General features: G+C 46.1%; 2 protein-coding genes and 1 pseudogene across 2 annotated transcripts; 2 read left to right on the forward strand and 1 right to left on the reverse strand.

Moving 5' to 3' along the window:
• The first annotated feature begins 1,116 nt into the window (after positions 1 to 1,116).
• Positions 1,117 to 5,878, forward strand: LOC123416847 (putative leucine-rich repeat receptor-like protein kinase At2g19210). The gene is made up of 11 exons (XM_045106820.1): positions 1,117 to 1,234; positions 1,347 to 2,405; positions 2,777 to 2,915; positions 3,441 to 3,512; positions 3,641 to 3,712; positions 3,803 to 3,883; positions 3,974 to 4,143; positions 4,217 to 4,485; positions 4,581 to 4,707; positions 4,859 to 4,927; positions 5,024 to 5,878. Exons 1-11 carry the CDS (start codon positions 1,117 to 1,119, stop codon positions 5,716 to 5,718), a joined length of 2,871 nt encoding a protein of 956 aa, XP_044962755.1. The 3' UTR covers positions 5,719 to 5,878.
• A 9,588-nt stretch (positions 5,879 to 15,466) lies between these two features.
• Positions 15,467 to 17,935, reverse strand: LOC123401362 (annotated as a pseudogene).
• Positions 17,936 to 19,459: 1,524 nt separating this feature from the next.
• Positions 19,460 to 20,443, forward strand: LOC123416863 (transcription factor BHLH133-like). The gene is made up of 5 exons (XM_045106821.1): positions 19,460 to 19,729; positions 19,811 to 19,873; positions 20,038 to 20,103; positions 20,178 to 20,243; positions 20,348 to 20,443. Exons 1-5 carry the CDS (start codon positions 19,460 to 19,462, stop codon positions 20,441 to 20,443), a joined length of 561 nt encoding a protein of 186 aa, XP_044962756.1.
• Positions 20,444 to 27,732: the final 7,289 nt, after the last annotated feature.

Below are 27,732 nucleotides of genomic sequence, written 5' to 3' on the forward strand. Positions count from 1 at the left end.
ATAGATCAAGATGTATTTTTTTTCCATATATTTACCTTTTCCATAGTTGGCGCAGATTTAGAACTCTCGCTCTGGATTCCATCCTGTGTGCGACATGTGCTTATCAACATGACGTCGACAGCTACAAAGCAGCACAAGGCCGGAATGAACAAAAGTCATGCTACTGTGGCGGGATGATGGGAGTTGATTTTTAGCTCCCGGGTGTCTAGGCACCCTCTATGAACAGTGATATATAAAAAATAAAAAATAACTGAAACTATGATCAAACTTTCTAGGTGTTTGCAATTTTCATGACAAAAAAAATATTCGGGGAGCTCTACACAGGAAAAACATTTCAGTGCTTCAAGTTTTGAGCACTTTTACTCTGAAATCTGAAACTTGTTTGTACACCTTTATCTACATGATATTTTGACATGAAAACTTGAAAGAACTTAAAAAGTTTGATCATCTTTGATGTTGTAAAGTTTCAATTTTCTTATTTTTTTTCCTATTGAGAGCTATTACACGAGTACCTTTCTCATACTAGTATACTACTATGAATCTTGCATGATAGTAATAAGATGATCTAAAATAATAATCTATAATATTATACATTACGGAGGTAAGATACACCAGTATCACATGCAATGCAGGGCAGACCGAGGGAGTTGTGCATGCTAGCCCATTGGATCAATCGAACTTGCAAGCTGGCGTGTCTAATTATTTGTTGCCGTTGGGGTGAGTAGTTTACCGAGTCAAAGAATTTTGGAAGAATTAGTATTGATTCTCATTCCGGCTTAGTTCAGTGCATCTACGTATTTTTTGTCCAAGTTGCGGCGTGGTTGCATGTGCCCACGTAGTGCAGTGCAGCGTTCAACGCGCGCGCGGAGCAATATGCATGGCTACTGATCATCAGCGTCTCGTCTTCACGTACGTGCCGCTCCGTGCAAGTTGTGCACTGGATTAACAGTACACATGCTGCCATGGTTAATCATGCGTGGTGCTGTTGATGTGACGATCATTAGGCTAACCAGAGGACAGCGTGACAGGGTTGCCTTTCCTGCCTATTTACATGGAGGCACCGATGATGATCCAAACATAGAGTATCACACGCTCCACTAGCCATTTGTATGTGCAATGGAGCTATCAACGCCGCGAACGATGGCGGCCGGGCCGTGGCTGCAGCTAATTCTCTGCCTCGCCGTCTTTGCCGCCGCCGGCGTGCGCCAAGCTTGCGCGCAGCCTGACAGTAAAGGTATATTCGCATTGAATCGTGCTTCACAATTTGCACTACCTGGTGGTACATTATTGAGTCTTTGATTCATGGAGCCTATGATTACACCGGCGTACGTGATCGATCGATGCAGGATTCATAAGCATAGACTGCGGCCTACAGGGGGAGGAGGGCTACGTGGACAACGCCACCAAACTCGTCTTAGCCACGGACGCCGCCTTCACCGACGCCGGCACCAACCACAACATCTCGGCCGAGTACATCACCCCGTCGACGGCCAGAAACTGGTACACCGTACGCAGCTTCGCAGCCACCGCCGGCGCAGGGGCGCGCAGCTGCTACACGCTCCGGTCCCTCGTGCCGGGGCTCAAGTATCTCATCCGGGCAAGGTTCAAGTACGGCAACTACGACGGGCTGGACCGGCCGCCGGTGTTCGACCTCTACGTAGGCGTCAACTTGTGGATGACGGTGAACATCACGGGGCCGGACACGACGATGATCACGGAGGCCATCGTGGTGGTGCCCGACGACTTCGTGCAGGTCTGCCTGGTGAACACCGGCGCCGGGACGCCCTTCATCTCGGGGATTGACCTGAGGCCGCTGAAGAAGACGCTCTACCCGCAGGCCACTGCGACGGAGGGCCTGGTGCTGTTGGGCAGGCTCAACTTCGGCCCCGTCGAGCCGACCGACATCATCAGGTACCCTGCGGATCCACACGACAGGGTATGGTATCCTTGGATCGACGCGACGAACTGGGTCGAGATGTCGTCCAAGAGGAAGGTGCAGAACGTAGACGACGATCACTTCGAGGCGCCGTCAGCGGTGATGCAGACGGCCATCAGGCCGCGGAATGCCTCCCAGAGCATAGAGTTCTTCTGGGACGCCGAGCCCCAGCCCAACGACCCTTCCCCGGGGTACATCGCCATCATGCACTTCTCCGAGCTGCAGCTCCTCCCCAGCAATGCCGTGCGGGAGTTCTACGTCAACCTCAACGGCAAGCCGTGGTACCCGAGCGGCTTCACGCCGGACTACCTGTATTCCGGCGCCACCTACAATAGCCTCCCCTCCAGGCACAGCCGCTACAACATCTCCATCAACGCCACTGCCAACTCAACGCTGCCACCAATCATCAATGCCGTCGAGGTGTTCTCCGTCATCCCAACCACAAACATTGCCACGGACTCCCAAGATGGTGCGTCATGAAAAATCTTATACTCAATCTCCATTCCATTCCATAATGCAGTGCATATAAAAAAAAATAGAAGTCAAACTTCAATTTTTCGGCTAAGTATAGAGAAAAATATCTACGTCTAGAATGTCATACATATCATTATAGATACATCATGAAACAAATTTTTATATTGTATATAGATATAAATATTTTTCTCTATGAACTCGATCAAAGTTTGTAAAGTTTGACTTTCAAAAAATACATGGTATATATGCACTACTTACTAGATAGTACTACTAACACATTCTACTAACACGTACTACATGAGTACTATGACATATACAAGCGTTCCGATGATTAAGCACATCGTGCATGCTATGGCTTCACTGCAGTTTCTGCCATCATGGCTATCAAGACAAAATATGAGGTGAAGAAGAACTGGATGGGTGACCCCTGCGTTCCCAAGAGCATGGCTTGGGATAGGTTGACCTGCAGCTACGCCATTGCCAGCTCTCCAAGGATCGTAACCGTGTAAGTAGTCTGTATTTGTGAGGAAGTGCTATTCTGGGCTCGAGCTCATATGCTCTCGGATGAACAGTAAAATTCGAAAATTTAGTAAAATAAGTTAAAAAATTCTAAATTTTGTGACAAGAAACATTGATGTTTTTTCCTACATGCATGCAAAAATTCATAACGGAATCACATTCCTGAAGGTGTAAAAAAAACAAATTGATGCTCCAAAATGTTTCCAAAAACACTATTTTTAAAGCATTGATTTTGTTTTTTTGCACACACCTCCACAAATGTGATTTCATCATGAAATTTTGCACACATATAGAAAAAACATCAATGTTTCATGCCCATAAATTTCAGATTTTTTCGATTTTTTACTATATTTACCGATTTTACTGTTCATTCGGGAGTACATGAGCTCGAGCTCATATACTCCACGTCCGTATTTGTGCGGAATATTATTAAATTAAGCGGCATCACAGAAGATTATATGATCATATATAGTGCGGTTAAACTGATCCACTGGCTATTTGCTTTCTCCAGAAACCTGTCCTCCACTGGTCTTAATGGTGATATATCATCTTCTTTCGCAACTCTCAAGGCTGTCCAATACTTGTATGTTAAGATTTCTAGATATATTTTGTCCTTTCTTTGCACTTTGCGTTTTCTTTTTGCAAAATATTTGTTTGTAGTTTATTTGGGCTACAACACTTGTTTTAGAATATTGGTTTCATATGTTTCAGGGATCTATCAAACAATAACTTGACAGGCTCAATTCCAGATGCCCTTTCACAGTTGACTTCACTTACTGTGTTGTAAGTTGAGCAATTTTTCTCAATTTTTTATGTTTCCCTTCATGATTTACATTGAATCATCCAAATAAATTTATTTTTTTGTGTATACAGAGAGTTGTCAGGCAATAAGCTCAATGGATCAATCCCCCCGGGACTTCTCAAAAGAATTCAAGATGGCTCCCTGAGCCTGAGGTAAAGAAAATCCATTTGGTACAACTGATGTACTGTACTACTCCTACTTGATAATTTTCATGAAGTGTTTTAATTTCATTTTTTTGTTAGATATGGAAACAATCCAAACCTTTGCTCCAACGGTGCTTCATGCCAGCCTGCTAAAACTACAAGGAACAGCAAGCTGTCCATTTACATTGCTGTCCCTATAGCTGTGATTCTAGTGATAGTATTGGTGGTACTAGTACTACTCTTTTGTTTCCTAAGAAGAAAAAGGCCAGGTGAGGCTTTGGCATCAGCCCCAAAATTCCATATCCATGAACACTACTAACGTTAGTCATGCCATCTATGAAGGATCAATGAGCAACTCAGTGAAGCCACAGAATGAGATGACGACGAGCTACGCACTGCCAAGTGGTGTTTGTGAGGATGGTTCGCTGAAACTTGAGAGCCGACGGTTCACATATAAGGAGCTCGAGATGATAACAAACAACTTCCAGCGAGTGCTTGGACGTGGAGGGTTCGGGTACGTCTACGACGGCTTCCTGGAGGATGGCACCCAAGTGGCAGTGAAGTTGCGGTCTCATTCTTCCAGTCAAGGTGTTAAGGAGTTTCTCGCAGAGGTAGAGTTCCTATAACTGTGATCACAATTCGTGGATAGAAATGCATGTTAAGATATTTCAGAATTAAATTTGACAACTTAAGAAAATCTGAGCAGGCTCAGATTTTGACCCGGATTCATCACAAGAATCTTGTCTCCATGATTGGTTACTGCAAGGATGGGGAGTACATGGCACTCGTCTATGAGTATATGTCAGAAGGAACCCTGCAAGAGCACATTGAAGGTATGTAAGTTGTTTATATCAATGTAGCTTTAGATTCTGCAGTCATTTTTAGGGAAAAACATTTGCATTAGATTTAAGCAGTTAAACGTTGAGCACATTGTACTGAAAGAATGATATTATTATTCATCTTACAGTGTCAATCCGTCTGCAGGAAGCAACCGCAATGGAGCTTGTCTGCCGTGGACACAGAGACTCCGCATCGCACTTGAATCTGCGCAAGGTACGATAGTGAAGGCACTCAGTTGCTAGTTTTGCTATGGAGTGTTTAATCAATGTTCTCAAAAAGTAAAGCACGGACCATCCTGGTGATGTGCAGGCCTAGAATACCTACATAGGGGATGCAATCCTCCCCTCATCCACAGGGACGTGAAGGCTAGCAACATCTTGTTGAACACAAGGATGGAGGCCAGGATTGCCGACTTTGGCTTGTCCAAGGCCTTCAGTGGCAACAATGACACACATGTGTCCACAAACACGCTCGTCGGCACACCAGGATATGTTGATCCAGAGTACCATGCGACCATGCAGCCAACCTCCAAGAGCGATGTGTATAGCTTCGGGGTAGTGCTGCTGGAGCTAGTCACGGGAAAGCCTGCTATCCTGCGGGAGCCGGTGCCCATCAGCATCATCCAGTGGGCGCGGCAAGGATTGGCACGAGGTAACATAGAGGGTGTGGTCGATGGACGCATGCACGGTGGCTACGATGTCAACGCGGTGTGGAAGGTTGCGGACGTTGCACTCAAATGCACCGCACAAGCCTCGGTGCAGCGGCCCACCATGACTGACGTGGTGGCGCAACTACAGGAATGTGTCGAGCTACAGAATGGCCGCACCGAATGCAACGCAAACAATGGTTTCTACACTGGTACCAGCGGTATAGATCCCAACTTGAGTTATGACTCTTACACAACTGATCAGTCCACTAGTGTGAGCCAGAACAACACATCGTTTGAGATGGAGCATAATTTCATGAGGGTGCCAACAATGTCCAAAGGTCCTGCTGCACGCTGAAGACTTCTATGCTTTAATTTATTGTCAGTCATGTTATTCTATTGTTTTTTCTTCGTGAAGTGTACGTGTGTATTTTCTGAACATGCATGTTTATTTTTACAAAACTGAATACAGATGTAAAAGTTTGTGAACATCTGAAGTTTACTATTAAAGTTCTTTAGGGAGAACCTCAGGGTTGATGCTTATTGTTTGAGCAATTGGCACCTACGAAGCATCGATACTTCAGAAATCTGTGTATCGCCGTTCAATACTTCGCCGATACCCCGATACGTTAGATACGGCTTCGATACAGTTATCCCCGAAGTATCGTTTTCTTTTCATTTTAAAATAAAAGAAAAAATAGCGATACGGGTATTCTTAAAGTATCGCCGTTGAGTATTGCTCATGCCTTGGTGTACCGTTGATCAGTTGATTTTATGTTGTCATGTTAATAGGTGTTACTTTCCAAATTGGATTGGGGCAGTCTATGATCGTGTTACCCTTTGATGATAGTGATATTTTTAAAATGAGAAACAAGGAGGCATGAAAACAATTAGGCAACCAGTGGGTCGTATTTTTATCTCATCTCATACTCCTTGTTCCTGAATACAAGTCTTTTTAGAGATTTTTCTAGGGAATTACATACAAAGCAAAATGAGTGAATGTATATACTTTAAAGTATGTCATACATCTGTATGTTGTGCCCTAGTGGAACTCTAAAAAGACTTATATTTAAAAACGGATTGAGTATATTTATTATGTTAGTTTTTATTACATGTCATTTTATCATTATTTATGTATGCTTGCCATATCGCCGTATTGCCGTTTCTAGAAATTGTCATATCCCATATCGTCGTACCCGTATTGCCATATCAGTGTCGCCGTATCGGTGCTTCGTAGACCGACACTTCCAAATATTTGCCCCGAACACAGTGTGTGTGTCCATTCTTGTGTTATTTTAGATCCTTAAGTGCTATTTCAATGCGAGTAGATGACAAGAAATAGCATTATTATTCATATGAGAAGTATGTTGCTATAACTTCCACACCCCTTCCTTCGCTGCGGTGATACACTGCTGAAGCTTGTTCATGGGTGTTGCAAGTTGCTCGTCCGTCCAACGACACTCCCCTATTTCAGGGTCCAAAGTTCCCCCAACTCGGAAGAACCAATTCCTTGAACGGTCGGGCCAGTTCAATGTCTGTGGTTGGACCCCTTTAGCAATCAGGTCATTCTCAGCTTTGTCCCACAACGGACGGCCTTTGAGGTAGCCACCTAACCCCGTGTGATGGTGATACTGCTTCTTTGCAACATTGTTCTTGTTTCTCTCTGACATTTCCTTACTCTTGTCCGATGACTTATAGGCCACAAATGCAGGCCAGTGATCTCTAATCTTCTCAAATCGGTCGACGGATTAATTCGATGAGCGCACTTTCCTATTTGGGATCCAGACCTGTCCCAATGGTGAATTGCTTGGAAAAGTGGTCGGGCGTGAAATCCACCAACTTAGTGTCATCTGTTGGCTTGAACTTGAGGGGCGGCTCTGAATCGATCGTGGGTTTCTTGAGTAGAGTCATGTCCGCCAGGTCGACATTGGCCTGATGAAACTTGAGTTCCTCAGCTGCGCAGGCTGACTCACCGTTAGCCGCGTCTCCCTCCTCGCATTCTTGAGCTATCTTCCAGTCTCCACTGATCGTGATAGTTCCTTTAGGGCCTGGCATCTTGAGCTTGAGGTAGACATAACATGGGCGGGCCATAAAACGGGCATAAGCCGGCCGACCAAAAAGCGCGTGGTAAGGACTCTTGATCTTGACCACCTCAAACATGAGGGCCTCGCTCCTGTAGTTAGGCTCTGTGCCAAAAGCCACATTAAGTTTGATCCGCCCAACAGGGTATGCCGACTTACGCGGGACAATGCCATGGAAGACCGTGGAGGATGTCCGACAAATTCATTCGTCAGAAAGTATCGTAGTATAAGATATTGATGTTGCTGCCTCCGTCCATGAGGACCTTGGATAGGGTATAGTCCCCTACCTATCGTGCCACGACCAATGCTAAGTCGCCAGGGTTGTCAATCCGGGGCGGGTGATCCTCCCTGCTCCAGACAATGGGCTGCTCAGACCAATTGAGGTACTTGGGGAGCGCCGGCTCAATGATGCTGAAGGTTCTGTGCTTGACCTTTTGGTCCCTTTTGCAAGTACTGGTGGTGAACATATGATACTTCCCACTGTTCAATTGCTTAGGGTTGTTCTGGAAACTGTCATTCTGCTGTTGTGAGCCACCTTGTTGAAGTTGCTGCTGAAAACCGCCCTGCGTGTTATACTGTTGACTGTTCTGGACTTGATACTGCCCAACATTAGCGTGTGACCCGCCCTGTGGACCTGGGTTAGGAAAACCACCAACCGGATTTCTATGTGAGCCGCCCGGCCCAAACTGATCCGGGTGTCCACCATGACTACCTCCTTGCCCGTTTTTGAGCGCCTCGGCACGAAACTCCTGCATCACATAGCAGTCTTCCCAAGAATGGGTGGATGGACCTTCCGCGGTGGTATGTTGTGGGCAGGGGCCCTTGAGCATCTCGTGATAGTTGTGTGGTTTTTTCCCGCTGAAGCCCCTTTTCTTCTAATGCTGGTTCCCATTCCCAGTGTTAGTATTGGCGACGAAATCAGCGGCGCCTTCCTGCTGCCTTTTCTTCCCTTGACCCGCGGGGTTGTGGTTGCCTCGCCCCTGGGACTGAGAGTAGCCCTTGGATGACTCCCCCCTCCTGGCGGTGCTAGTTTTATCATCCTCCTCCCCGGGATCTTTGGTATAGTTTGACTCGGCATACCTAGTCAGAGTGGCCATAATTTCCCCCATATCTTGCACTTTGCGCTTGAGTCGCCCAAGCTTCAACAACAAAGGTTGGTAGTGACATTTTTTGTTCAAGATCAGCACGGCCTAAGCCGCCGAAATGCCATCCGATGAGTGGATCACCTCTGCAACCCGCCGTGTCCAATGATGTGCCGACTCGTCTGAGCACTGTATGCAGTGTTGTAAGTCGACAATAGTCATCGGGCGCTTGCAAGTCCCTGTGAAGTTTTTGATGGAACGTTCCTTCAACTCGGCCCAGGTGTTGATGGAGTTGGGCGGCAGGTTCTTCAGCCAAGTGTGCGTCGTCCCTTCAAGCATCGTTGTAAAATACTTGGCACATACTACCTCATTAACATCAAGCATATTCATTGCAAGCTCGTAGCTTTCAATCCATGCCCCTGGCTCTAGATCCGGCGTGTAATTGGGAACTTTGTGTGGGCCTTTGAAATCCTTCGGCATGCGCTCGTTGCGGAGGGCGGGTGGTAGACAAGGTATCCCAATGTTCCTACCACCTGACTCGGCCTGCATGGGGGAAGGCAACACATAAGCCGGATAACCTTGACCCGCCGCGGCCGCCGTCTCCATCAGGCGGGTGGCTCGCGCTGCATCCATGAGGTCTTGAGCCCGTGTGTCAGGTATCCCGGGCGGGTTGATCTGCGGAGGACGTCGCCGTTCACTGCTGGACACCGCGGGTGGGTCATCCTGACGACTCCTGGTATGACTTGCTTGAGGTGTGGAGTGTAGCCGCTCGCGGCAATATGAATATTGTGCGTGTTGGACCACCGCCGTTTTCAACATCTCAATGGCGTTCCTTGCCTCTACCTCAGCCAGAGAGTTTCCGTGGATGGGAAGAGATTCGAGGTTGCGTATTGCCAACAGTACGTTATCAACGGGGTTTGAAAAGTGACCCCACGGCGTCTGAAAGCATGGTTCTTGAGCCGGTGCCGGCTGAGGTGCATGTGGGTTGGGCGGCGGCTGAGTCGGGTCAACGCGTTGGGCGACTTGTCATCGTCAGTTAGGCTCCATCCCAGGCGTATGTGGGCTATCGAAGAGTCGAGTTGGGTTCAGATCGGCTGGCAGACGATTGTGATGCCTCCTCTGGTGAATCGCATCGGAAGCTCACTGTTGTCGTTCAAGCTGCCATCCCTCAACACTTAGTCGCTCTGTCTCCGCGGTGATCTGGGCCTGTTGGGTTGCCATCCTGGCAGCTTCACCTTCAATGTCGCGCTGGATTTTGGCCATCTCCTCCCTTAGCTTTGCTAACTCGGCGTTGACCTGTTCCTGATTCTCCGCGGTCATAGTAATCGCCGTGAGTTTGGCCACCTCTGCTACCAAATCCACCATGGCTTGAGCCGGAGTCTTCCGTGATCCGTTGGCTTCGTTGTTGCCAGCCGCGTTTGGCTGAGGAGCCGCTGCTCCCGCCATGTAAATGGCGACCTGACGATGGGGTCCTTCAAAGTCCTCGGAGATTGCCGCCTTAGGCAATCCCCCAAGCTGTCCTTCGTGGAGAGGATAGATCGAATCCGTGTCGCCAATGGACGACTCGTCGTCCGAGTTGACAGGGGTGTTGTCCTGAATCATCGGCTCATCCGGTAGGTTGATTCCCTGTGTAAAACCAACAAAGGCGTGGCGTTTCCTGACCTGATGCTTGGCAGGATGGGCGTACCGGGCCGGCTCGACGGTGTCGGTGAAGATGTCCGGCTCAGGTACGGGAGCCCCAAATTTGCCAATGAAGACATGAATCTCGCCGAAGGGGACCCTGTATCCAGATTCTATTGAATCGGCCTCAGGCCCCACTTAGAGTTGTCGATGTAGTACTTTCCACGACGGCTCTTAGTCATGAGGCCGACGCATAGCTTCCCAACCCTGGAAGGGCTCCCTTTGAGAACTCAACTCCACCGTGCTTTAGCCCCACGCTGAGCGCCAACTGTCGTGGTTTTGTCACCGCAGATGTCCTTGTGAAAGGACTTAGTGATGGAGCCATCGCACCTTGGTGGCGACTCAAAGGGGTTGAGCGGAAGCGAGACTCGGGTTTACCCAGGTTCGGCCCCTCCGATGGAGGTAAAAGCTATGTCCTGCTTTGTGTATATTGATGGTGGAATCAATTACCAGGAGGGCGTAACTCGCCTGACCTAGCTTTTGATGGATTGTAACTTAACTTATCTGCCCTAGGGACTCGCCTTTATATACAGGTCAAGGCCCTAGGGTTTACAAAAGTCCAGGCCACATTACAAATCGTGGCTTGCCATATCTCTAAACCGCCGTGTCTTCTAATCTAGAAAACTCCCACGGCGACTTATCTTCTCCGTAGATCTTAAACCGCCATCTAGGCTCATGGGCCCAGTCGGCTCTCCGTTGAAGTTCACCTTGCACCTCTCAGACCCTGGGCCAAGGCCTACCTTGATTATGAATGTTGAATCGCCGTGCACCTGACCCGGCCCAATAGGGCGGGTCACACCGCGGGTAATATCCCCAACACATACAGTTAGTGGAGGAAGAGTTGGACCTCTTTATATAGTGAGTTCTTCCCAACACTCTAAGTGTGTATTGAGAAGAGAAAGGAGAGAACCACACGCGTGCGCTCGCTCGCCTCGCCTCGCCGGGCAGGGCGGCGCGTACGTGCGACATGCGCGTGAACGGTCCGCCGAATTCTGGTCGGACGCCTTGCAGGGGCGTGGCTTCCTTTTGCTGTTTTATTTTTTATGTCTTGACACACAAGTTGAGAATTTCTTGTCCGGTAAGTATACGACTTGGAAACCAAGTCGGTTTGAGACGTGGTCGCGACATGGAACCGACCTTGATCCTCATATATATACTGCTTAACATGGTCGGCCAAAGACACAACGAAAACATTTAGGGTTTTGCCTCGTCTCACAGCTTGCGCCGCCATCGTATTCTACCTCATCTCGAACGTCGGCGTGCATTGGCATGCGAGAGAGCAGGTCTCCGGAACCGTTCGTCTTTGCGATCCTACACCAGGAGAGGACGAATTAGGTTTTTGGGAAGCGTTTTGTGCGACTGCTCAAATTCGTCACCACATCTTCATTGCCATCAACAAAGAATCGTCACCAATATCATCATCAACACAGTCGCTCCTGCTGCAACTAACGAACAGTACGTTACTCGTAATCTGTTTATGTTGATCGTTGTAGTTGCTGCTTCTTGCGTGGTGATGTTGTGCAACGTTAGTTCCTCTGCCGGATTGCTAGAGTATTGCATGCTATCTTTCGTTTCAGTCATGAATTATTTAGTAAAATTAATGATGAACTTGCCTAATTTCCCAAGAGCTTCCTGGTTGCACGTACGGCAATAAAGAAACCAAATATAACGCTCCTAGGTCTTAGGCCATGTCAGCATTACAATTAGCACCAACAAGCCATGGTGCCTCCTACGATTGGAGAAGTTCTTGGGCAAATAGATGGGCTTAGGGACGTACATTACATGAGGAGGAAGGGTTGCGTACTTGATGGTAATCTGACATATTAGGATGAGGCGTTGTTGAGTTGAAAGGGAGGAATCGTGGGAGATTGGGAGAGTGCCCCATCTGTTACTCCCATCAATCGGCGGGAATGGATGGAGCAGTACGTGTAGATTTAGTTTTTTTTAACACCATGTAGGTTTAGTTCAGGTTTGTACTTTGTGACGTGGTACTAAAAAACGTATTTGCCACCTGTATGTTGTTTGGTCTACTTTTTTCATAGCGAGAGTAACATAAATCGTGAGGTCAAGATTGATCAATTATAAAAATCAACGGTGTAATTTTTTTTATAATGTGGATCAACGTGGAAAATCATATGATGCCTTCAATTATATCTTTATTTACCTAATAATAAAGAGGCTATCACTTCCGTCGGAAAACCCGCCGCCGCCGTTTTTGCAAAAAAGCCCCTGCTGTTTTCTGTATTCAACCCGCAGTCCATTGTTAAGTTAATTAACGTTTTGTTTTTACATAACGCCCCTTGGCTTATCCATTCCCGTCATCAACCGCTGGGTTGACGGGCAAGGAGACGATGGAGTTCGGCGCGGGGCAACTCGGGGCGGGGGCTTGTCGTCGGTGACGCGAGGTCCAGGGGGTGGTGTGCGGGCGCGAGGAAGATGGCATGCGGGCGCAGGAGGATGAGGGGGCCGGGTCGAGGGGGCAGCGTGCGGGCGCAGGAGGATGTCGGCTGCCGGCTTCCGGCGAGGAGGCTAGGGAGCTCGGGGAAGTCCTGGCGGCGGCGACCTAGCAGGCAACCAGGCGGCCGGCGGCGGAGGCGAACACCACGGCGGCCGGCAGCGGGGGCGAACACCAAGGCGGTCGGCGGCAGGGGCGAACACCAAGGCGGTCGGCGGCAGGGGCGAATACCAAGGCGGCCGGCGACGGGGGCGAACACCACGGCGTCCGGCGCCGGCGCAGGTCTTTCCCTCCCCTATTCCCACCTCATCTCCCATCGCCCACTCGCCTTCTTCTCCTTTTGGTCGGCCGGCCTGAGCCACGCCCCGCCATGGCGGTTGATGGTGGCCAGGACCGCTCCGCCCCAGGCCCCCAACACGGCGGCAAGGACCAGCACAGCCACCTCAGGCCCCCAACACGGCGGCAAGGACCAGCACAGCCACCTCAGGCCCCCAGCACGACGGCCAGGACCACCCGGCGCAGGCCCTCAACACGACGGCAAGAACCGGCACGCCCGCCTCGGGCACTCCCTTCTTCACCGCCTAATGTCCTCCCTGCTGTTCCTCTTTTTGTGCAAACAAAACTGCTCCACCACGGATCCATGGCCATAGTCTAAATCATCTTGTCAAACTATAAATCGCTAACGGTGGCCACAACAGAGGTATGTAGCCCCTTGAAAGCCAAATCACTAACAAGGCCGATGAAATCAACTTGCCCTTGTTTACGTTCCTGTTTCTTTGTGTGCCACCAAACTGCAAAGCTGTTCTTTTATTCAGTTCATAAGCAGACATTGTTTTTAGCAAAGTAAGTTGTTCTTTTTATTTGTGTGCCACCAAACTGCAAAGCTGTTCTTTTATTCAGTTCATAAGCAGACATTGTTTTTAGCAAAGTAAGTTGTTCTTTTATTCAGTTCACAAGCCGACATCGTTTTTAGCAAAGTTTTACTTTGTTGGTCTCCAAAACCAAATGTGGTCTTGCATCCAGTTCTTAAAAGAGTTCGTGATGGGGTTCCAAAGTTTACCTTAGCCTAGAATTGCAGCCTTGCAGGCAATCAATTTACTTATATAGTCTGGGCTATAAACTAACTTCATGGAAGATACTTAATTTGAATTGAGAAACATTTATCTTATGAAACACTTATGAATTCATAATTTTTAGAAGCTGCTACTCCATGATGGGGAATTGGGGATGCAGGTTGTAGCGTGTAGCTGATGTATTGTTTTTCTTTACTCAGCCAAGTGATATGCACATTACCAGTCCAAATGTTTGTATCAGCAGATTGTATCAATATTGAATGATAATGGCTTGTTCACATCAAAGGCTTTGGTTGAGCTTTTTCCTGTCACTTTGCTTTGCATTTAGCAAGAAAGTATCCACTTTCCGTTGCCAAAAAGTTGATTAATTCAGTTATGCGTTCCAAAAATAAGTGACCTTTTCAGTCATGTGATGAAATCATATATTGTCCAGTAAAGCTTTTCAACTAAAAGTAAAAGTAAAACATGTCCGTTATAGTAAACGTGGCTAGGTTTACAAGCACATCCTAACAATTGTGGTGGTGCAGAACATCCTATTTCAGTTTGAATTCCTGAATATACAGTGAATATACAGTCAATATCTGAGAGGTGTTGCATATCACTTCTTTTATCTCCAACGACACTATCCACTGTTCTCTTCTTAAAAGTTTATTATTTGGTCTATCAGTGTATTATGTATTTGCTTGTTTGTGTCGAGTATAAGGGCTGTTGATAAATGAAAAGGGTTGGTTTAACTATTAAGATAAGAAAAAACACAATGAAGCCATGCTTGTGCATCAGCAATAACATTCATTCTGGTCATACATGTAAATTAGGAAGAATAATATTTGGACAAAAAATTATGGAAGTACAACCAGGGAGAAGGATTAGTGACGGAGATTTCATTCGTGATGAGCTAATAGTAGAACGACAAATGAAGAAGAGACAGCATGCCTTTTCATGCGCGACAACTCAGGATTGAACTTACAAATAAACTGACGATTGAAAGAAAAGTAAATGAATTATTTCTTTTTCCGTGGCAACGCACAAGTATGAACCATGTTATACTGCTGTGACATTCTTTTGTGATAATTTTCCATTAGTTTTGTTTTTCTGCGTATGGCATAGATATGCTGCATATACAACGTCGAGTGGTTGTATGGCTTTTCCCTGGCATCGGCGGTCAATATGCCAAATCTGTGCATGGATTGTCCTGGTTTTTTTTTAATCTGCGTTGAGGATATATCGTGAAATGTCAATGCTGCTACGAATATTGAAGTCGATGTTTGTTGTTACAAGGCTCTTGTGTTATCTCTTCATGTCAGTTGCTGCCCTGTCGGCGGCGATTTCTGTCTAGCAATCCTAGAGCGCTTTCAGATTTGTAGGCATATACCAGTATAAAGGGTACACTATGGAGTTAAAAAAAAGTTGGTACACTAGAAAGGACCTGAGCCCATAGCGTGACCTGTATAATTTTTCTCCAAGAGTTTGGTTCTGAAAAACCTCTCAAAGTACAGCAAGCAATCAGGTACAACCCCTGAGACCATGTCATCAGCTTGCTTATTGTCTGGAGCACTATCAGGAGTGTCATCTTATGTGCGGAGCCAAACCCAAAACTGTGTGCCGTTTTCTTAGGGTTCTTGGATCTGCCTTGCGAGTGGCTGTGTTTCTGATTATGAGCCTTGGAATTGATTTAATCCCATTGATCTCTTCCTCGAAAAAAAAGAATTGTCATGATATGTGAGCTGACCGTTTCCTACAAGAACTTCTCCAGGCCATAAATCAAGTTCTGCAAAAGATGCGATTATTTGTTTCAGTACACTAGAGATGTTGTCGCAGGAATACTGAAGAAAGGGGTAGTGCATGTTACCTTCAACCGTATCACCTTCCGTATTGCTAGAATTAGTCCTGGCATTAAGCTCTGGACATCTGTAACATCATGCTTCAATGTGTAAACCTGAAAATAATGGTATTGTGGTCAGTTCATCCAAAGTTCAATCAAGCATATTATTTACAGCTGAAGTACCTCTCCGGGGCCCGACAAAACGACTGATGTGCTTGAGGCAAGCCCTGGAAGAACCATGATGTGCACACGCACTCCATCTTCTCCAAGTACCTGGCCTCTTGCCTTTTCAACACTAGCCAGCCAATTTGTGAAACATATCATCTAGGTAGAGTGAACATAACAATGCTCCTGCAAATGTTGCTCCAAAAAATCCATACTAAAAGGGGGAATTTTGAATGTTTGCATCACACTTACTGGATTATGGGAATCCATATCTTGTCGGTTGTATATCTGACCAAGATCAGATATGTTATTCGCAATCTGTATTGCATCTGGTGATGGCAAGTCCTGTCAATCCGAAACATCAGTCTAGCAATCTGCACGTTGCTAATAGCACATCTACACAAAAGTATTTATCTTCTTGATGGGTACTGTAAACGTTTTTCTTTGGGTTTTCCCTCCTTGCTTGTGATTGCAAGGTGGTAAAATATTAGTTGCACCTAATGTTTTGTGATGCAAGTGATCGGAAGGCATCCATATAGTGGTGAATGCATAGGGTTTAACTTTGTCAGGAATGCCTCGTACCGATGGGTTAGGTCTAGATTCAACTATCTCGACATTGTTGTAGTGGAATGAGGCCTGGATTGCAGCTTGTTGAAGGAGTACCGAGCCGATCGACAGCGTTGGCGCGACCAAGCAACCCTGATCATGGATTCAGGGTAAGCTTGCGTGTATAAATAATCTGATCATGGTGGATTTTAGAAACAATCGAACAGTAGTAGCCTTACCATGCTTGCCTTGTCGCAGAATGCTGACAGTTCAGTTATTGTATCCATCTCGATTTTAGGAACGTATACAACACTGCTTAAGCCAAATGCTGCTGCCTGCGTGTAAACTGGGTAATGTATTACGATCTCATTGCAAGTTTTGATGGAGGCACTACACAGAGTGGGCATTGTATCTAAAATCGTTAACCTGAAAAACAGCCAATCCACTACGTTTTGCGATATAATTTAGATTCTATGAATAAATATCTTATCATGCATCTTTCCGGAGAGTACTACCAAGTTACTGAACAACTTATGGATGTACTCCCTCCGCAAAGAAATATAAAAGCGTTTAGAACACTAAAGTAGTGATCTAAACGCTCTTATATTTATTTACATAGGTAGTAGTTCTCAAGGGCATTATACGCATTGCGATCATCGTCGTGTTTCCTCAAATGCTTTCTTGATGGATTACTGTTGATTTGCTACTCTTGCTTGAATCTGCTGCATTTGCAATTCTGGTTGCATGCCCGTGGAGCTTTTACATAAATTCATTGGATAATGTACCTGCTTGACATTGTCATAGACAGATGAAGGTTCACTGAAATCAACAACCACACCAGTTGCTCTTGTCTGAAAACAGGAGGATCTGCAGTCAGCGAAACGCCGAACAAGAGGCACTCGGCAAGAAGCACATGATAGATAAATCATCATTCCACAGATGAGGATGCTGATCGATATTCGATACCTGTGCTATGGAGCCGAGAACCATGGTGAGGTCATTGAGCACCGGGATCTCCAGGGCTTCGTCCATGCCGGTTAACTGAAAAAACAACACACATCACTTAGGAACTGCAACAGACCAAGAACAGAGGCGGAGCACACGTGAACGAGTGGTGAGCAAGCAAGCTGCAAGCACGCACCTCTCCTACATCCATCCCAATGCACTGGGTGTCGATGGCGCCCGCGAGCTCCATCCTCCGCGCCCTGCTCACCGCCGCGATCGCCACCCTCCCCATCTCCTTGGTCGCGCCGACGATGACCACCTGAATCAATTCCCAAGGTACGTCGCCAGCAGGGCGTCAGAGATGACACTCCAAGCGTTCCCCATGCCATGTGGTAGTAGTACCTCGATTGTGCTCTGCTACGGCGGCGCCTCGGAGGAGGCGGCGGAGCAGGAGACACTCGCCGCCGCGCTCCTCCTCCCGGCGGCGACCTTACTGGCGTTGCGGTAGTGGACGGAGTAGCGGCATGGCGACGAACCGACTGTGCCCGTGCCGGTGCCGCCTGTGAGGGGTTTGGTCGTGGAGCGAGGGAGGAGGTTCAGGTTGCCGTGCCCTCCCATTGCCCAATGGTTTTCGAACCTCTGGCCAGCCGACGGAGCTAGCTGGCTACCTTATCTTGTTGTGAAATGAAAACGCCTTCCTTCTTAGGCCTTGATCCGCTTTCTAGGCCATGGTCCGAGTCATTTCATAATGTAATGTAAATAGATTTTTTTATGAAGTTTTGAGCTTTGAGCCACGTTCTCTCGAGAGGCACGGAGAAGCCGCGAGACAAATCTTATTGAAGGGAGGCTTCCTTCTTTGGGTTGACCAATTGGCATCAAAGATCATCTATACCTATCTCCCCTAATATATATAACAATAAAGGGCCCGGCGTGACGAGCATAGCGATGCAGCGACGGGGATGGGGATGGCCGGGGGGGCGGCGCGGGAGGCTAGCGGGCAGGGGCGGCGCGACGACGGGGATGGCCGGGCCAGAGCACGGCGAGGCCGGGGACGCGGCAAGGGAAAGAGGAGGCCGGCAGGCTTCATGCGGAGAGAAAGGCGTTCCGTTTCGCCGGATCCAAATACGTTGATACCCCAAGACTCACCAGAGTGTTGATTTTGCAATATCCATTCAACACACCGAGGGAAGCACGGAGCCTGAGGATTGGAGTCCGGCGATGGCACCATAGTCACCCATGTTGTGTCATACGCAGACTACGAGAATTGAGGTTTCGCTATGTTTCCGTATTCTAGCATCCCGTTCCTGATATATGTCCAGCATTTAACCAATGACATGAATCTCATGACACGGACTTTAAACAATTAATCAAAACAAGGGCTAGAAGTGATGTATAGATGTCTTAATTTACATTTAACATTTAATGGTAAAACAAATAGGTTATGCAACTTTTTCTAGCCTGGTGCAACGCACGGGCATTTGTACTAGTAGTAAATAAAGAGATAAGAGATAGTTAGCTTCTGGCTTTGGAAGGTACAGCTCTTAGATATTTTCTAATTTAATAATATTAATTTCCGTTTTCCTCTATAAGCGCCTAGTCAGGCACCCGGTGTTGTAGATGGCCTTACAAATCCTAGCAGAAACCAAATTCATCTCCTTCCTCGGGTAAGAGGGCAGTTGTATTTATGTGCTTCAGGATTGCTGCATGATCTTTCGAAATAGGCTTTTGCCCAGTGTTGAGAATTGCTGCATGATCTGCACCGTCTTGATCAATTGGATTCTTCTGACCTTGTTATAAGCAACTAGCTGGCATCGCAATTTTAAGACATAAAAGCTGAACTGTGGCGTCATGATTCATGCGATATACACCAGAGTTCCATTAGTCTGCGCTGCTGCTGTTGTAGCCTCTTAATTGTGATCCATAAGCATCGTTGACTAATCCAATACTTATGATTCATGCACCACACCAAATATATATTCTGCACCATAGCATTTATGACTTCCCAAGAACTACCACTTCCCAACACGTTGAATCAAATATTATCGATCCTCCTCATCTTTCTCACAAGATGTTTCTGCATTTTAATTCTTGGAACATTGTTGTTAATCTCAAGTCAAATCCATGTATTGCAATAACAAAGACTTTCTGCTCCTGAGGGTACATATATAAACACGCTGCTAGGTATGCTCAGTACTAACCAAAGGATTTCTCAGAACCATACTGCACCAGAGAATTCAGGGATCAGAAGAAATGCAGGCAGCAGAATGTGCATCCTGCTGGGATTGTCTCGATGCAATCTGCGAGGAGTCGGAGATGATTGCGCATTTGCAGTCAGTGCTATGGTGCAGCAGTGATTCTGATGCAATCTTCTGCTCCTCCGAAAATGATAGCACAAATCCATCTTTTGATTGCCAAGTGGTTGACCTCGGTTCAGCGACTGAGAGGAACACTGGTATCAAAAGAAAGATGCAAGGGGATGAGCAGAGCAACCAGCACAACAATGTCCCCGCGGCACTCTCGGTAAGTCAAGGCCTACATTTGGCCCATTTTCACATTGTAATTCTACTTCCTATTTGTTTTTTATACCAATCGATTCTATAGGCCGCAAAGAAGAGTGGTAACAAGTCAAGAGCTGCAATGGACTCACAAAGCAACTATGCAAAGGTTGATAGTTACTCACATATTACTCCATTCGTCACAAAATAAGTGTCTCAACTTTAGTAATACAAAGTTATGACACTTGTTTTGGAACGGAGGGAGTATAAGCTTTGTTTCCCTTTAGGGAATTCTTATTCAACATTTTAACATAATGTGCAATTTTGTAACAGAGGAGAAGGCATAAGATCAATGAGAGACTGAGAGTACTGCAACACCTGATTCCTAACGGCACAAAGGTATCTTACTATTTGCCATTCATTGTTCATTTGCCCCTGCTGATGCCAATTGTGTTGATCGTTTGCTTTTTCAGGTTGACATCAGCACAATGTTGGAGGAAGCTGTCCAGTATGTCAAGTTTCTGCATCTGCAGATCAAGGTATGTATTCACTTATGAAGAAACAGATGGACAAATGTTTCAATTGTCAGTGACTCAGTGTGCAAGTGCATGCCACTTACTTCTTCCCATCTTTTGATGCACAGCTCTTGAGCTCCGATGAAACGTGGATGTACGCTGCGCTCGGCTACGATGGCGTCAACGTCAGGCTTCCCCATCTTGAATCTCTGGCTCAGGAATGACTATCCCGTACAGACTGACTTCGCGGATGGTACATAATTTGTTGAAAGGACCTCCGGCTCTCGTGGACTTTAACCTGAATTTTCATTTTATTGAATACTGTAGGCCCTTATTTTGGATTTTTTTTAATTCTTGATTGCTTGAACAGTCTCAATAGTAAGATTTATTTTAAACCAGGCTTGTTGTATATTGATTTTAATTTCGAATTGACTTCTTACTTTGTACGCATACAAAGGAACGGAATCAAGAGTGGCAATTTATACAACTTATTCTTTAGAAAACAATAGCTTTACCCTTTACTACTACGGTACTACCACACAATCGGATCCATCCAAAGGATACAACTAGAAATTTAGACAATATGGAATATGTGAATCTTCTATGGTTTCTTTTAACGAAAGGATCAAATATATTATAAAGATACACACATATAAAAGCATCTCCCCCAGGCCACAAACGCTGGGTTGTCGCTAGTCCTATAACGAAGCCGGTTTGACCTTGTCAATGACAGCTGGGGAGTTTTCGTGCACGTGCCTCTAAGGACCAATGTCCTTGAGCCACAGTCGACAATTTTGAATCCTCGAATCAATCTGAAGAACCTGACACCAACTCATACGCAACCGCGAGAAACCCAAACCTTGCTGCCCCAAGAGCTGGCAGGAATCTACACCCGAGCTCTATATAATTTGTCACGATGGATGAACTTGAAGAGAATCAAAGTCCGTAAGACTGACTCAATGAAGAAGTCTCGCTACCCAAATGATGGCCATTCATACGAGGACTAAGACACCACATATCTACCAGCCCGAGCCAAGACACCAGGAATTCTTACCCGCCACCGGCTTTCGGAGTGGAACACGGAAGGGAAATTATTGGCGGGCGCCGCGTGGCAACCGCCACAACTACTTCCTCCGTTCCTAAATATAAGATCTTTTAAATATTGCACTATGAGCTACATACGGATGTATGTAGACATATTTTAGATTGTAGATTCACTTATTTTGCTCCGTATGTAGTCTTCTAGTGTAATATCTAAAAGGTCTTATATTTTGAAACGGAAGGAGTAATTTGTAAATCAAGCAACGGCAACCCACCCTCCACTGCCACATGCGTACTTGTCGTGGGCAGTTTTCATGACCCGTCACAGGTATACGCTTTCTAATTTGTTCATACGCGAGACGATGCAGACCCGTCACAGGCACGTCGCTGCGCTTGTCACTGGTCCGATGCCAAGCAGCCGCAGGCATTTTCCGTTGACCATCGCAGCTATATTTGGGCACCATCCCAACCGGTTTCAATTTTAATATTTGCTGATGGTGGCGGATACACTTAGAGCGACTCTAGTAGACCCCATATAATGGCGGTCCGTAAAACGCGTTTGCAGTTCGCGCAAAACGATTTTTACGGACCAGCGCGGGGTGGCACAGATGCAGACCCCTCAAACGGATCTGTATAAAAATATATTCGTCGAATATGCTTTTTTTACGGTTCGGCTTTGCAGGGTCTGTTCGGACATGGCCGCGACGACCCGCAAACAGAAAACACTCAATTCTCGTATTTGACATAAATTCACACAAATAAGTTCAAATTCAAACAAACATAACACGGTTTTACGCAGAAATAAAAGCCAAGTTCAGTAGGACAAACGCAAAAGATGGTCTTGCATCATCTTGGTCGAACTTCACTCCTTGCCATATCATGGAATGATCAAGATCTATCTCCTTGCCATATCATGCCACCATATGGAGTAGAGTCTTCCATCCTTCTCTTTAAGATCGCTCTACGTGCCATATCATGCCATGTTTTGGTGAGGTCGTCCATGTCATCGCGGTTCATTGACATGATCTTGTTTTCTTTGACGAGCAAGAAAGATTCTTTGTCGATCAACTTTCACTTCTCGCACGTTTGGAGCAACTCCCAACAATGCTCTAGTTTGAAGAATTTGCCTTCCGAAGCTTCCATGTCTTTGTATCTATGTTGGGCAATCTTGTCCTACACAATGTGAACAAAGTGACGTAATCAATTCTCATGATGCAAATATGATTACACACAACTTGAACAAAGGCAAAACAAACTCACATAGTCTGACTTCACGGTGCCACTTGAAAGTGCATTGCGTACTTGGTCCAAGCAAGCTGCCCAACGGCTGCACATAGGCTTGATATTCTCCCAACGCCCTTCAAGCGACCTAAATGTGTGTGGAGTCGTATTGGGATACTTTGCCATAATGCGGAAGTATTGATTTTCGATCCTTTGCCAATATCTCTTGGCGGTTTGAAATGTACCCGTGCATACATCAAGAGACACCGCACTCCATGCTTGGGTCAAAGCTTGATCTTCCAAGATCGTGTAGTACTTCGATCTTTGAACGATTGACAAGTCACGAGCTATCGCAACAAATGGCGCAAACGAAAAGAAATGACCATGACCGAAGACGCATACCTTCCGGCCATTTCACCGAACACCTCGCTTGCGGGGTGAGCGACACCGTTGAACGGCATCGCCGGGGCGTCTCTTTCCGGGATGGAGTGAGACGATGAAGGAGGAGCCTGAATCCTCTTCCTCTTGACGCCCGCGGCCTTGGTGACCTTCTCCGCCGCCGGCCGAGATCGCACAACAGCCTTAGCGCCCGGAGCGCGAGCCTTCGCGGCGGGGGCTATCGGATTTACGGCCCGCACGGCACAGCGGGGCCAACATGGCCGGCGACAAGAGCCGGGGAAGGAGTGGCGCTAGCATGAGCGACGGTGGGGCCAACATTGTCGGCGACAGCGGGGCCAACATGGCCGGTGACGAGAGCCATGGAAGGAGCATGCGCGACCTCGACGGTGACGGGCGGCAGGAAGGAGGCGTCCATGGCGGTGAGGGACGGCCGCGGAGGATGCACCGGAGCTTGCGGTGGTGAGGCAATGGTGGTGGGCGGGTAGGGGAAGCGGGAAAGGCCACGCGGAAATGTCCCTCCCACCAAATCTTGTTGCAGATAGAGGCTGAGCTCGGGTCGGCCTCCCAGCCCGTGAAACTAGAGGTTGGGGGAATTTTTGCCGCGCCCCGCAAAAATATTTGCGGGCTGGGGCGGGATGCGGGATCTGATCGGACAGGTTTTTCCGTCCCAACCCGCACTTTGGCGGTTATTTTGCGGGTTGGGGCGGGATGCGGGGTCTGCTAGAGTTGCTCTTAGGTGCCCGCCACTATTATACACAACCTTATCACCCCCACCTACATCCCGCTTAGATACAATTAGACACCTCTATTTCTCCTCTCTCTCTCTCTCTCTCTCCCTCTCTCTCTTCGCTGCCATCGACAATGTCATGGCGTCATCCTCCTCGACCGGCGAGGTCGCCGTCCGTCGGCTCAAATTGCTTCGTGGATCAAATCATCCGCGTCGCCGGCTCGAAGTTCGCCGGCCTCGTCGTGCAGGGCTACATGCAACTACTTCCCCATCAACATCGCCTGCTCCTTCCTCCGGATTCAACGTCGTCCATGTCTCTGTCGAACTTGTTGTCCGCTAATGCCTCAGCCATCGTCCTCAGCCTTGTCCTCCTCGCCGTTTGACTCCGGCCCGGTAACCACACCTCCCTTCTCTTTGTACATGCCCGTTTTTAGTTGTTCTCATTGTTGTATTTGTACATCTGTAAATTTTTGTTAGTGTAGTTAAATTTTGTTATATTTGTAGATCCGCAATATTTTGTTAGTGAAGTTAAAATTTGTTATATTTATACATGTGTAATATTTTGTTTATGTAGTTAATAATTTCTTATATAGAATCTTTGCTAGTAGATGTCTTGAGTATTAGTGCTTGTGTAATTGTAGAATCTTTGTGAGTGCCAATGTTTTCGTGTGTCTTGTAGATGTCTTGAGTATTAGTGAAGTTCCATTTTGCTTAATTTCTAGCACTCTTTATGTCCAATTCCTATCAAAGTTCGTGCCGATTTTTCCCCAAAATTTAGTACTTTTTTATGGGTTCATTCCTCTCCCTGTTCTTCCTTTCAGACCTATGAAGGAGAAATGTCTATCCGAAGGAGAAATATGAAGTGTTGTCTCCAATTCCTATCGAAGGTCATGCCGATTTTATGGCACTCCTCGCTGACGGTTGAATTACCCAACATAGGAATAAGAAATGTCTATCCGAAGGATAAATATGAAGTGTTGTCCTATGAGTTTTACCTTTTTATTGTCATAAATCTTCTTTCATATTAAAAATGCCTTTTATCTAAATGTCAACTTGTTTACAACGATTTAGATAGACAAGCCAAGACGCCTTGTTAGGACTCCTACACATGTAGACGGAATTCCTATTACCGTCACTACTAGGGAAAACCTTACGAGTAACATTATTATTATTTTTATATTGTTCGATCGTGCAAGTGAAAGGCAATAATGATGATATTTGATGAAGTGACTGTGGTAGAGAGAAGCGGGTATGAACTCAACTTGGTTTTGTTTTTGTAAGTATGTTTAGACCAGTATCCGTGATTCAGCGTATTATGACCAAACATGTTTGCAATGACAATTAGAGATTATAGTTTTCATGTCATGCTTAAGTAGCTTGGAGCGGATAATGATTTATCTTGGATGTCAACATGCATTAAAATGCTTTTGATGTAGTATGATGATATGGTATCCTCCTCCGAATGTTCGAGTGGCTTGACTTGGCACATGCTCACGTATGTACTTGAATCAAAACCAACATAGCCTCCACGATATTTATGTTCATGGTGTTTATATCCTACTGATGCTAGTATGCAATGATGATTATTCATAAAGCATGTTCATGACCATATTCGCTCTCTAGATGGTCGCTTCCCAACCTATTTGCTACCCTTCGCTTGTACTAAGCGGGAATACTGCTTGTGATCAAAATCCTTGAAAGAAATTTATTTCAGATGAATCGACCATACCTACTTATATGCGGTATTACCCTGTCGTTCCAAGTAAATTTGCATGTGCCACCTCTAATATTTTAAATGAACTTCTGTTTTGTGTTCCTGGATCGCTCATGGAGCGATAGAGGGTGGTCAATATCTTCCATGCTAAGCGGTTATTCACATGATGAGTGTTTATTCACTCGTCTTTGCACGAGAGGGGCTGGTAAAAAGGGACTCCCAATCCCGAATCGTAAATCGCAAATAATTAAACAAAACTCCTCCTGGATTGTTGTTGGTATGGACAACACCCATGGATTCGGCTAGCCGTGGAGTGTGTTTGTTGGTTGAGGGGGAGTAAACCTTTACTTTTACCGCTTGGGAACCACTGCTAATTTGTTTAACATGGAAGATATCGATAACTCTTGGTCGTAATGTTGATAGTAAGGGTGCACCTCCCAAAATAGTGTATGTCTTATTTTAGCTATGAGCTCTGGCACCACTTAAATCCATGCTTCCCTCTGCGAAGGGACTTTTTATTTACTTTCATGTTATTTCTTTTTACTTTGAGTCATCACCTTCTCAAATAAGCACCATACCTAAGAGCACTGCTTTAATCCTCGTGCCTTGTGTCTAGTTAATCGTTGTTTGCAGCATGACTCGATCTCCTTTACCATGAATTATAATGTCTAGTCGCCGGTTGAACTTTGGAGGTGCTCTGCATTTATGTTTTGCGGTCTCACAAAGGGCTAGCAAGATACCATTATTGCAATATTATATCATGATTGTATTTGACAAAGTGTTAATGTTTGAGTTATCTTATTATTTCTCGCTAGTTGATTATGACATTGATATGACCTAGTATAATTTATAAGATTTATTGTCGATATGATTAGTTATGATTTATGTTGAAAACATGGGTGCTCTCTAAGCAAGTATATGTAAACAAGAACAAAAGAGTTCGTAAAAGTTTTTCTTCATCAATTTCAGTTTGTCAACTGAATTGCTTGCGAACAAGCAATGGGTTAAGCCTTGGGGAGTTAATTTACATCGTATGTACATTTCCTAACGCTCTTGCTCTTGTTTTGGACTCTAATTTGCATGATTTAAATGAAACTAACCCGGACTGACGATGTTTTCAACAGAACTACCATGGTGTTGTTTTTGTACAGAAATAAAAGTTGTCGGAATGGAACGAAACTTTTTGGAGATTTTTTTAGGGAATAAAAGATAATTTCTGGAACCAAGATCTATCAAAGGGGAGGCCAAAGCAGCCCACTAGACATGAGGGCGCGCGAGGCCCACCTCGAGTGGCCTCGTGTCTAATGGGGCCCACATGGCTCCGCTGACCCTAATTCCAGTGCTATAAAATCCTATTTTTCGAGAAAAAATTAAGAGAGGAAGTTTCGTCACGTTTCACGATACAGATCCGCCGCCACCTCTTGTTCTTCATCGGGAGGCCTAATCTGGAATTCGTTTGGCACTCTTGAGAGGGGAATCTTCTGTCTTTGTCATCATCAACCCTCCTCCGTCACCAATTCCATGATGCTCTCCACGGGAGTGAATAATCCCTTTGTAGGCTTGTTGGTCAGTGAAGAAATGGATGAGATTCGTCATGTAATGGAGTTAGTTTTGTTATGGCTTGATCCCTAGTATCAACTATGTTCGGAGATAAATGTTGCTATGACTTTGCTATGCTTAATGCTTGTCACTAGGGCTGAGTGAAATGATTTCACATCTGAATAGTTTATGTTTTCACCATTATATCTATGTTCCTAATCCGATCTTGCAAGGTATATGCACCTGCTACGTGTTAGGATCCGCATACCCCAAAGTGACAATAATTGGGATTCTTTCCGGTGATGACAGTAGTTTGAGGAGTTAATGTATTCACTATGTGTTAATGCTTTGTTCCTTTTCTCTATTAAAAGGAGGCCTTAATATGCCTTAGTTTTCTTATGGACCCTGCTGCCACGGAAGGGTAGGACAAAAGATGACGTGCAAGTTATTTTCCATAAGCACGTATGACTATTTATGGATTACATGCCTACATTATATCGATGAACGGGAGATAGCTTTGTGTCACCCTATGTTGGTACTGTTATATGATGAATATTATCCAGCAATATCACTGATCCAGTGCCTACGAGTTTTTCACATACTGTGTTTGCTAAGTTACCACTTTTGTCGTTACTGCTGTTACTGTTATCACTCACTAGTAGAAAACAGGGCTATCGTTCGGCCTTGGCCAGCCCATTAGTCCCGGTTCTTCAAGAACCGGGAGCAATGGGGGGTATTAGACCCGGTTCGTGAGCCCAGGGGGCCGGCCGGGGCCTCGTGGGCATTGGTCCCGGTTCATGTAGAACCAGTTGTCCCGGTTCGAGCCACCAACCGGGACCAATGGTCCTCGCTGCTGGCCCACAACCATTGGT

The sequence above is a fragment of the Hordeum vulgare genome, chromosome 1H (genome assembly GCF_904849725.1).
Source record: "Hordeum vulgare subsp. vulgare chromosome 1H, MorexV3_pseudomolecules_assembly, whole genome shotgun sequence".
NCBI lineage: Eukaryota > Viridiplantae > Streptophyta > Magnoliopsida > Poales > Poaceae > Hordeum > Hordeum vulgare.

Excerpts from the sequence above, each read along its gene's own strand:
- LOC123416847 (XM_045106820.1), top strand. The coding sequence starts at position 1,117 with ATGGAGCTATCAACGCCGCGAACGATGGCGGCCGGGCCGTGGCTGCAG. Across the intron at positions 2,406-2,776 it reads TGCCACGGACTCCCAAGATG|TTTCTGCCATCATGGCTATC; the intron begins GTGCGTCATGAA and ends GCTTCACTGCAG. Across the intron at positions 4,486-4,580 it reads TTAAGGAGTTTCTCGCAGAG|GCTCAGATTTTGACCCGGAT; the intron begins GTAGAGTTCCTA and ends AAATCTGAGCAG.
- LOC123416863 (XM_045106821.1), top strand. The coding sequence starts at position 19,460 with ATGCAGGCAGCAGAATGTGCATCCTGCTGGGATTGTCTCGATGCAATC. Across the intron at positions 19,874-20,037 it reads CACAAAGCAACTATGCAAAG|AGGAGAAGGCATAAGATCAA; the intron begins GTTGATAGTTAC and ends ATTTTGTAACAG. Across the intron at positions 20,244-20,347 it reads TTCTGCATCTGCAGATCAAG|CTCTTGAGCTCCGATGAAAC; the intron begins GTATGTATTCAC and ends TTTGATGCACAG.